This window comes from Elephantulus edwardii, unplaced genomic scaffold (genome assembly GCF_000299155.1).
Source record: "Elephantulus edwardii isolate Elephantulus edwardi_28Jun2011 unplaced genomic scaffold, EleEdw1.0 scaffold00212, whole genome shotgun sequence".
Classification (NCBI taxonomy): Eukaryota; Metazoa; Chordata; class Mammalia; order Macroscelidea; family Macroscelididae; genus Elephantulus; species Elephantulus edwardii.
Genome location: NW_006399962.1, coordinates 3,616,756 through 3,628,089, shown reverse-complemented (window position 1 = coordinate 3,628,089; position 11,334 = coordinate 3,616,756). Strand labels below are relative to the sequence as shown.

The 11,334-nt window shown below is 41.1% G+C and overlaps 1 protein-coding gene and 1 pseudogene across 1 annotated transcript; one reads left to right on the top strand and one right to left on the bottom strand.

Annotated features, from left to right (window-relative positions):
• Positions 1 to 396: 396 nt before the first annotated feature.
• Positions 397 to 10,795, bottom strand: ATP5B (ATP synthase, H+ transporting, mitochondrial F1 complex, beta polypeptide). Its single transcript, XM_006897613.1, has 10 exons — positions 10,654 to 10,795; positions 10,004 to 10,186; positions 9,614 to 9,788; positions 7,816 to 7,937; positions 7,196 to 7,380; positions 5,195 to 5,353; positions 4,964 to 5,086; positions 3,639 to 3,851; positions 2,874 to 3,075; positions 397 to 644 (listed from the first exon to the last, which is right to left on the bottom strand). Exons 1-10 carry the CDS (start codon positions 10,778 to 10,780, stop codon positions 547 to 549), a joined length of 1,587 nt encoding a protein of 528 aa, XP_006897675.1. The 5' UTR covers positions 10,781 to 10,795; the 3' UTR covers positions 397 to 546.
• Positions 1,270 to 2,272, top strand: LOC102876948 (annotated as a pseudogene).
• Positions 10,796 to 11,334: the final 539 nt, after the last annotated feature.

The following is an 11,334-nucleotide window of genomic DNA, read 5'->3' as shown; positions in this document are numbered from 1 at the left end:
CACCTCACATACTTTGGTGTTATCAAGAAATGCTAGTCCTTGGAAAAAAGAACATTCTGGAAAAGGTAGCAGGTCAGAGATGCATTGACAGTGGGCTCTGGCATGTTTGTATTCCTGAGGATGGTACTGGATAGGACCAGGCTGATCTGTTGTTCACAGGGTGAGTCTAATTGATTTCAAAGACACAGAAAAATCCCACCCATTTTAATACCTTAGAAATCCCATCAATCTAAGCTTCTTAAAAAGCAGGAAAGAAAACCAATTTGGCCCTATTACTGTTTACAAAAAACCTTTCACAAAACTCAGTTGTACATCAATGCAAGAAGCAGATATTCTTTTTTTGCTAAAAAACAGTAAAAAAACTTTAATGTTGGCAAAAAAACCAGACAGATATGAGGATGTACATTTTATTGGAAACTTTAAATATTCATTAGACAACACAACATCTTCATTCTCATGTGGCTTACACAGAAAATGGAAGCTTTCTGGACAAGGGGCAAGAAGATGAAAAGCACAGTGGACAATTTGCCCAACCAAAAGACCCCCTCACGAATGTTCTTCAGCCAGTTTATCAGCTTTTGCCACAGCTTCTTCAATGGGTCCCACCATATAAAAGGCTTGTTCTGGGAGATGGTCATATTCACCTAGGTAGAAACGAAACAAAATACTAGTGAAAAGCAGAGAATGTGTCCAACATTCAAGAGCGAACTGAACTCCTGGCATTTTAAAAATCTTAATACAACTCCAAACCCACTGCTGTTGAGTCTTTTTCAACTCACAGCAACCCTTCATCAGGTTTCTGAAGTTGTAAATCTTTATAGAAAAAAGGTTGTGTGTTCTCCCATACAGCAGCTAGCGGATGAAAACAAATGATCTTTCTCTAAGCAGTACAAAGCCTAATGAAAAGTATTAAGCCACCAGAAATATTTCATGGTTCTCTATATGAATGACAACGGAAAATTCACTTAGAAGAGTTCCAAGTATGAAAGTACTTAAATATCAAAAAAGAATGCTAAGGAATCAAGTCACAAAAGTTCACACACAGAATTATCTTTAAACAAAACCTATAGAAAACAAAAATAATTTGTAAGTAGGCACATTACACACACACACATATATATATATAGCTTGATAGTTGCTGGAATGAGAACCCCAAGAAAACATTTAAGATGATTTTGGAGTCCCGGAGCTGCAGAGTCAGGATTTCGCCGCCTCGCGCCACCGCCACTGAAGCCCGCCCGACATGCATTCCCAGTACCTTCCTCACCCAAATCCAGTATGGCAACTCTCAAGGATCAGCTGATTCAGAATCTTCTTAAGGAAGAACAGACACCCCAGAATAAGATTACAGTTGTTGGGGTTGGTGCTGTTGGCATGGCCTGTGCCATCAGTGTTTTAATGAAGGACTTGGCAGATGAACTTGCACTTGTTGATGTCATGGAAGACAAATTAAAGGGAGAGATGATGGATCTCCAACATGGCAGCCTTTTCCTTAGAACACCAAAAATTGTGTCTGGCAAAGACTACAACGTAACTGCAAATTCCAAGCTGGTTATTATCACAGCGGGAGCACGTCAGCAGGAGGGGGAAAGCCGTCTCAATTTCGTCCAGCATTAATGTGAACATCTTTAAATTCATCATTCCTAATGTAAAGTACAGCCCAAACTGCAAGCTGCTTGTTTCTAATCCAGTGGATATCTTTACCTATGTGGCTTGGAAGATCAGTGGCTTTCCCAAAAACCGTGTTATTGGCAGTGGATGCAATCTGGATTCAGCGAGGTTCCGTTACCTAATGGGGGAGAGGCTGGGAGTTCACGCATTGAGCTGTCATGGCGGGGTCCTTGGAGAGCATGGAGACTCTAGTGTGCCTGTATAGAGTGGAGTGAATGTGGTTGGTGTCTCTCTCAAAAATCTGCATCCTGAATTAGGTACTGATTCAGATAAGGAACAGTGGAAAGAGGTTCACAAGCAGGTGGTTGACAGTGCCTATGAGGTGATCAAACTGAAAGGCTATACCTCCTGGGCCACTGGACTGTCTGTGGCAGATCTGGCAGAAAGTATAATGAAGAATCTTAGGCGGGTACATCCAATTTCCACCATGATTAAGGGTCTTTATGGAATTAAAGACGATGTCTTCCTTAGTGTTCCTTGCATCTTGGGGCAGAATGGAATCTCAGACGTCGTGAAGGTGACGCTGACTCCTGAGGAAGAGGCCCGTTTGAAGAAGAGTGCAGATACACTTTGGGGAATCCAAAAAGAACTGCGGTTTTAAAGTCTTCTGTTGTACCATTTCACTGTCTAGGCTACAAAAGGATTTTAGTTGGGGGTTGTGCATGTTGTCTTTATTCAGTCTGATTAAAGCAGTAAAATATGACATAAAGAAAAACATCCGTTTCCTAGGAATGGTCCATAAAACCCTACAGCTATGTTCTGATGGTGGTACTTACCTTGTGCAGTTCTAAACTGGTTAGTATAATAGAATTCCAACACGTCTCAGACACCACTGCCAATGTTGCACATGCTGCAACTGCCCTTCAAACTAGAATGTTTACTGTGTTAAATAACTTTGGCCTAGTCTAGTATAAGCTTTTTATTTTTTAGTCACATTCTGTGTTCTAATGTACAAATTCAATATTGCATGTCTTGTACATTATTGTTCTAAAAGATCTTATTTTGTGTACTATATTTATCAGAGTAATGTATAATGCAACTCTGATGTGATGTAAAATGTAAAGATCTACATATAAGCATTGCAACAGTATCATACCAACTAAAACACCAAATAAACCATGAACAGTGACAACAAAAAAGATGATTTCAATTTTCTATTTCCTGCAGTTTAAGGTTCAGCCTTACATATAAAAAATTATCACCTGCTAAAATCTGCTGAAATCCTTTGATGGTCTCCTTCAAGGGTACCAGCTTCCCCATATGACCCGTGAAAACCTCAGCAACCTGGAATGGCTGAGACAAGAAACGCTGTATTTTCCGTGCACGGGACACAGTCAACTTGTCTTCCTCAGAAAGTTCATCCATACCCAAGATAGCAATGATGTCCTGGAGAGATTTGTAGTCCTATTAAGGATGGGGGGAAAAAAACATAACTGAGTGTCACATTCCTTTACTTAGATGAAAAAACAAAACAAAAAAATCCTTTACGTACTAGTACATTATATTCCCAATGTGTTTGGTTCACACACTTTAACATTTATACTTCAAGTCACAAATGGAATGACTCAATTAGAAGGGGAAATTATATATTCTAAGAATCATGAGGGCACCTTAGCCAGTATCAGTGATTTGTTCTCTGTATTCTTAAGCTTGGTAACTTAAACCTCATTAATACTCACTAGAAACTCAGTGTAACCTTTCTTTTCCATCAAGTAAACCAGATGTCACTAAGAAATACCTAACAGTCCTTAGGGAGCTCTGGTGGCCTAGTGAGTAAAGAGGTGCACAGCCAACCCAAAGGCAGGCTATCAAACCCATCAGTTGCTCCTTGGGAGAGAGAAGACCAATCTCTTCCTGTGTGACTTACTGCCCAAAAGAAAACCCACAGGGAAGATCAGCTTTCAGTTCTGACCCAATGAAACAATGATGTATGTCCCAAATTCACTCTTTATGACCACTGTATTTACCTGTAGAATTTTTTGCACCCCACGGGCAACATCATAATGTTCATTGCCAACAATATTGGGGTCCATAATGCGAGAGGTGGAATCTAGAGGATCCACAGCTGGATAGATTCCCAGCTCAGCAATGGCTCGGGACAATACAGTTGTAGCATCCAAATGGGCAAAGGTAGTAGCAGGAGCAGGATCAGTCAAATCATCAGCTGGCACATAAATAGCCTAAAATGAATCAACAATCTATGAGAAGCAGCATGTAACAGTCCTACTAAAGCTAATCCTAGTTCTTTGTCATCATCTCCCATTTCTTTAACATCTAAAATTTAAGATCTAGAAAACCATCCCCCCCCACCCCAGCTAAATAATGTACAGATCATGCGGTCCCCACTAAACAGCAATGGAAGGCTTCTCACTATCATGCTCACTTCTTCTCGAATAGTATCCAGATAGGTATGGTAGCTTAGGCCACTGGGAGTTGCCCAACCTAATAACAGTGCCTCCTGGTTGGCATATACTCCTTTAAAGGCAGGCAATCTCCACTTGTGTAATTTACAACCTTAGAAACATGCTGGATGATCAGCTATGAGTTAGTTTCAACTCAACAGTGATGAACTGAGATTTAAAAAAAAAAAGTAATGGTATTCACTTTCAGCATTTTTAAAAAATGGCCTTGAGCAACTTTTTAACAATAGTTTACTATAAAGACAAATTAATTTCACCTCATTTTTATATCACTATCATACACACTCTTATGTAAGGAGCTTTGATAGTACAGTCTTAATGTGTTGCATTGCTAATTCTCTGGCAGCTCTAATCTACCAGAGGCTCCAAGAGTAACCTAGGCAGTTTCCTCCTATTAAGATTTAAAGCCTCTGCACTACAAGAGATAAGGGGTTCGAATCTACCAGATGTTCCACTGGAGAAGGAGGGGCAATCTCCTCTTGTACCAGTCAGATCCAATTTGACAGAAAACACACAAAAATAATAATAAAAGCCTCTCAGAAACCCTACAGAAGGTTGCAGTTAAGTCAGAATGGACTCAAGGGATAGTGAATGACACACATGTAGCACATAAAGCTGTCTATACACTCTACTTGAAACCTTTAGTGACCTGTATTTACATCCATTCCTTTGATTACTTTAAATGAATGCTGAATCTTGTAATCTGTGATATACATCGTTGTTGTTCGTTGTTATGTGCCGCCGAGTTGCTCTGAAGACTGCATGTTTCATTATTTTGGAACACTCATCAACCCTAGATTAAGACCTCTTTTGGGATTTTTCTGTTTCTCCGTATATGTTTTGTAAATATTCATTAATTTACTTTTTCTTACCTGTACAGAGGTGATGGATCCTTTCTTAGTGGTGGTGATTCTCTCCTGCATAGTACCCATATCAGTAGCCAAGGTAGGCTGATAGCCCACAGCAGAAGGGATTCTGCCCAGTAAGGCAGAAACCTTTAAAAAGAGGAGTAAGAAAATTTTTTTTACTTATCCAGTCTATCTTTTCCCTCATGTGCATTATTCTGCAGAAAGCTCAAAACCAACTGCCCTTTTCTTTCTTACCTCTGAGCCAGCCTGGGTAAAGCGAAAGATGTTATCAATAAACAGAAGTACATCTTGACCTTCTTGGTCTCTGAAGTATTCGGCTACAGTCAGTCCAGTCAAAGCTACTCGGGCCCGAGCACCAGGAGGTTCATTCATTTGACCATACACCAGCGCCACCTATGACAGTCACACAACATCATCAGAAAGCCAGCAAAGGAGTACAGGAGATTCCCAAGTAAGAAACAACCCCCCAGGAGAATGAGCTGAGACTTCTGCTCCTCAAGAATGTGTTATTATTTTTAAATTTCTTTTTCCCTCTTAGAGATATGGTTCAAGACATGAAATAAAGTTGTATTTGTTATAAAAACAAAATTTTTTTTTTAAATGAAAAATGTTTTAATGATTAATGTTTAGACATTTAACATTGTGGGCATATCCAGAGAAGCTAAGCACAGTTTGACAGCACACTATTGAATGTTATTTTTTCTGTATTGACATAAAGACAGCTGCAAACTAGTACCTAGGAAGGAAGATATACAAGTATACACATTCTAGGGTTGGCAAGGTCAATGTAAACAGATGTTGTGACTCTTCCCAAACAACACCCACAAAACTAGTAAGAGAACCCATTGGTTCCCTAGAATATGAATGTGCAAAATTAAAAGCATGGTAAACTGATATTTACCTACATATCAAACCAACTAATAGTTTATAAAAACAAAATTCTTATAGTAAGATAATGCTGCCAAATAATTTAAACATTACAAAATAAGGTTAACCAAAACACATATGCCACTACCTACCTTCAGTCCAAACTTTCAAACAGGACTACATATTAAAAAAAAAAACAAAAACAAAACCCACAAACCAAAACAACTATGAGATATCATCTCATCCCAATAAGAATAGCAAAATTTAACAGAGCAGCAAACAACCCCTATTCACTGTTGGGAGTGTAAAATGGTACAACCACTATAGAAGGCTGTATGGCGCTCTCTCAAAAAGTTGCAAATAAGGGAGCTCTGGTGGCCTAGTGGCAAGAAGCTGCACTGCAATCCCAGAGGTGTACGGTTCGAATCCACCAGATGTTCTGCTGAAAAAGGAAGGACAATCTCCTCCAGTCAGACCCAATTTGATGATACACACACACACACAAAAAATAACAGAATGACAAATTAATAAAAAAAAAAGTTGCTAATAGAAATACCATTTGACCCAGCAATTCCATTACTGGGAATATACCCTAAAGAAACCGTAACTGCAGCCCAGGCAGATATACGCACACACATTTTTATTGCGGCTTTGTTCACAATAGCAAAGAGTTGGAAACAATCTAAGTGCCCACCAACAAATGGATAGAGAAGCTCTGGTATATTCACACAATGGAATACTACGCTGCATTGGAAAACAATGAACTCATGCAGTATTATTCAAAATGGGTGACTGTGGAGCACATTATACTGAGTAAAATATCTGTCACAAAAGGACAGGTGCTGCATGGTGCCACTATTGTAGAACAGGACTGACATCAGGGTTGGGGTGAGACTGAGAAAAATTGGATAAATTATGTATATGCTACATTGAAACAGATGAGGGAGAGAACTGTTTGAAAACGTTATGATTGTGTACTATGGTTATGACAAGAGTCCAGAATGAAGGTTGCATAGTGGAGTGTACTCGGGGCAAGGGGAGGGGGTTTCTAATACCAAATTTCCTTTTCAAAGAGAAGAGCAAACTGGGGGGAGGAGTGGTCAGGGAGAAAAATGCAACAATAAATGTATGGAAATCCAAAATCTCTGTAAACGTTCATTAAATTTAATTGTTAAAAAAAATCTAGAAATGTAATCTCATGTCAAAGGGAAAAGAGGATGTGCACTAGTGTATTAGATGTTTGAGGTGGAAAGCAGTGACAGCCATTTCCATGGTAAGATCCAGGACAGGAACAAAGTTTCAACTGGCATAGTCAATAACAAGTGTTTTCTGGGACAACTACCATGTGGACAATGGTTCAATGCTCACCTTGGAGGTAGCATCTTTCAAATTGATAACACCAGATTCAATCATTTCATGGTATAAGTCATTGCCCTCACGGGTCCTTTCACCAACACCAGCAAACACAGAGTAACCACCATGGGCTTTGGCAACATTGTTGATCAATTCCATGATCAGTACAGTCTTCCCAACTCCAGCACCACCAAAAAGTCCTGGGAAAGGTTGAGAAGAAATTAAGACTAAAGTTCTACATTTACATGGTTACCAGGGATAGGAAGGGAGGGAGAGGAAAATAAAAAGTATTAAGTCAAGTCAAAAGCAATATGCTGTAAGGTGTTATCAGACACAGTAGTTCATTAAATTATAATACAATTAAAGTCAGAAAACAAAGTATATGAAGGATTGGAAAAAAACCCCTATGTTTTCAAAATATGAGTCAAGGTAAAAAAATATTTTAAGAAAAGCTCTGGATTCTCAAAAAGACAAACTTATAAGTAAATCTTATTCTTTCCATCTTTTCTCAGGAATGGCATCTGGCTTCAGCAAATTCAGAAGAACGAAAGTCAGAAGCTATTCATCACAGAACAGATTTAAATACTTGCTCATGATTATTCTCACAGAGGAAATAAATGCACTCACTAACATACCAATTTTGCCACCCTTGGCATAGGGAGCCAGTAGATCCACAACCTTGATACCAGTAACCAGAATTTCCTGCTCAACACTCATCTCCATGAACTCAGGAGCCTCAGCATGAATAGGAGCAAATCTGTAAATATAGGAGAGAGAAATCAGTCTAATTCCTCTGTGAGAAGTCAGTTTTATAAATGATTGTTGGTAAGTCTTAAGGGTTTCTCTTAAATCTAACCTTTCACTCACTATCTCACACACACTCCTCCCCTGAATTCAACACTCTAGTTACTATGAGCATCTTGGCTGTCTACCATTATGAGGAAGCAGTAATTCCATTTTTAAAAAAAAATTTTTTATTATTTTTTTTTTATGTGTGTGTACTGTCAAATCAGATCTGACTGGTACAGGAGGAGATTGTCCCTCCTTCCTCGGCAGAGCATCTGGTGGATTTGAACCATGCGCCTCTGGGATTGTAGTGCAGCTTCTTGCCACTAGGCCACCAGAGCTCCCCTAAAATATTTTATTATTTTGTGTGTGTGTGCCATTAAATCAGATCTGACTGGTACAGCAGAGTATCTATCTATCTGGTGGATTCAAACCACGCAACTATGGGACTGCAGTGCAGCTTCTTGCCACTAGGCCCCCAGAGCTCCAGTAATTCCACTCTTAATAATAATTTAAACTAGAAAAGAACTGTTTTCTTTTAACAAGCCCTGACTTGTAAGTAGAGAGCTCTGCAACTCCCCTGGAAAAAGATGAACAATCTTCTACCATGTGACTCAGAAGCCTAGCGGAGGGTAAGCTATGAGACAGTTCTGATGGAACAGTAATGTAAAAGAACAAAAGTAGTTTTTCACACGAAAAAACTTGAAAGGCATGCACATTTCTGAGACCACAAAACCTAAGGGATTAGGACTAAAATAGTTTCAAATTAGAATTTTCAGATCCTTTTTCGATTCATTAGCATGACAATTGGGGTGGTTTATGCTTTTGTATGACATGTGCCTCCCCTTAAACCTTGTTACAACCTGGGCACATTACCCACCTGATTGGGGGGGAGGGGGGAGAATTTAAAACTTCCAGCAGCAACAATTTCTTCAACAGAAACTGCAGTGTGTAACACATGTAAACAAATTATTGCATTCAAAGCAATAAAAGAAATATTTTTTTTAAAAACAATTACAAAGGGAGCTCTGGTGGCCTAGTGGCAAGAAGCTGCACTGCAATCCCAGAGATGCACAGTTCGAATCCACCAGATGCTCTGCTGGAGGAGAGGCAATCTCCTGTACCAGTCAGACCAGACCCGATTTGTCGGTACACACACAAAATATAATTAAAAAAAAAAAATTACAGTGTGAGTTTAAGAGATGACTCTATCAAAATTGTCATTGTTCTCTTAGGGCAATTCTGCTGTACCCAGAACATGTCAGCTTACAAAGTACAAAACAACAAGAGGAAAATGTGTAACAATGAATGAAAGAAAAACCCAACTTTATGTAAACTTTAATTAAAACAATAATCTGCTTGACTCAGGAGGGAGGGGTTCACAAATGAAAGAATTTGGTTGATGCCTCAGGGTGAACCCCAGCTCAGGAAGCAACACTCCCTCTGTAGGGGGCCCCTTGCTGTCTCCTGTCTTGCAGGGAACAAACAGCTCATTTTCTAGGATCTGCCACAAGAGAAATCCTAAATTATACATCTGTAATTCCTTCAATTCCTGAACAAGGGTTTTCATATAATGTTTGGTATCGAGTTTGGCTTCCCATAATAAAAGCCGTTCATCTGGGAATAAGTGCAATGAGTGACACTCACTGTTTAGTTTTGATAGGACCTCTCTCGTCAATGGGTTCTCCAATGACATTCATGATTCTGCCCAAGGTCTCAGGACCAACAGGAATTTTGATTGGTGCTCCAGAATCCAGGACCTTCTGACCTCTGACCAAACCTTCGGTACCATCCATAGCAATGGTCCTTACTGTGCTCTCACCTGACAAATTAAGGTATTCTAATTACATATACGGACAAACTGGATTTCTTTATTTAAAAAAAGTAACGACTCCCTTCTCAGAACCGAAATGTGGCTTCAGCAAATTCAGAAGAACGAAAGTCACTTTGAGGAAATCATCATAGAACGGAGATAGCTTAATCTGGGGTACATTTGTGCGTACAATTTATTACTCTTAACATAGTCGATCTACTTACCCAAATGCTGGGCTACTTCCAAGACCAGTCTGGTATCCCTGCCCTGCACTTCCAGAGCATTTAGGATCGGGGGTAGGCCCTCGTCAAACTGGACGTCCACCACCGCCCCGATGACCGCCACGATGCGCCCGGTGGCAGCGCCTGCCTTTGGTGCAGGAGATGTTTGGGCCGCATAGTCTCTGCCTAAGATGCAAAAAGATGTTGGAAGCGAAAGGGCGTATAAAGCTAAGGGCGGTTAAAGGTCATAGGAAGCCCCGACTTCGAGCCCAGGCGGAGGTGGATTCGGCACAGGCCCAGTTTTCCGCTGGGAAGGCAGGACCGCGTGTTCAATGGCGAAGGCCTGCAGCAGCCTGCACAGCGGTCCTACTCTCACGCCCTCAACGCCAATGCTCAAGCTTGGTGCACATTTCACAAAAGGTCAACGCACCTGTCCGCCTTTTCTGGTCACAGGGCCCCTTCCACAACAGAGAGCGGAATCAGGTGTTAAAAAGTTCTAAGAGGGCTTGTCCTTGTCTGTCCCGCTCTTAAATAACTGGGAGCTGCCCATTCGTCCTATTACCACCAAGGAATGCTGAGGCCTGAACGACAATAGGCCCTCTGCTCAAGGTCAAGGGACCAAAAGAGTCCGACTCCTTAACAGAGGCACTTACCAGGCTGCAGCGCTGCGGGGACGGCCCGCAGCAAGAGCTGGGTTTGGGGAAGCGATGTTGAAGGGCCGAGGCCCCGCAAGGCCCCAGAAGCCGAGGCGGCTGCCACACGACCCACAAACCCCAACATGGCGGAGTCTGAGTGGCGACTGAGCACCGCAGAGGAGGACTCTGCCAAGTCTCGGACAGTTGGGGCGAGGTCGAGTCTGCTGTAGGCATTTCCATTGGAAGAAGTTGCTGCTCATTATCCTCAGCGCTGTTTAGATAGGGTAGTATAGTGCCATCATCTCATCTGTTGGTTAAGACTAGTGCTAATCTGAAATTCTCTTTTTTCATTGGATGATATCAAGATGGGCCCACCTTCCAGCTTTGACAGATAATTGGAGCACAGGGCTGTCAGTTGGAAAGAGCCCTTTGCGGAAGTACGTATGGTAAAGGGGCTGAGTTCCTGTTAGGAAACACGTGTGCTGACTTTGGATGCCCTTGTGCTTTCTCCTTAGATAAGGACCTTGGGCGCTTTGAACTGTCGCAGGGTGGGGGTGAGTAGGCAAGAGCATCTTGAAGTAGTACCGAGGGTGACCTTGGCGAAGTCCACAGGGTTCTCTCAGTCATCCCTGCATTTTACAAGGTTGGGGACCCCGACAGGACCGTTATTATCTAATTCTTTATAATGGAAGTAACCAC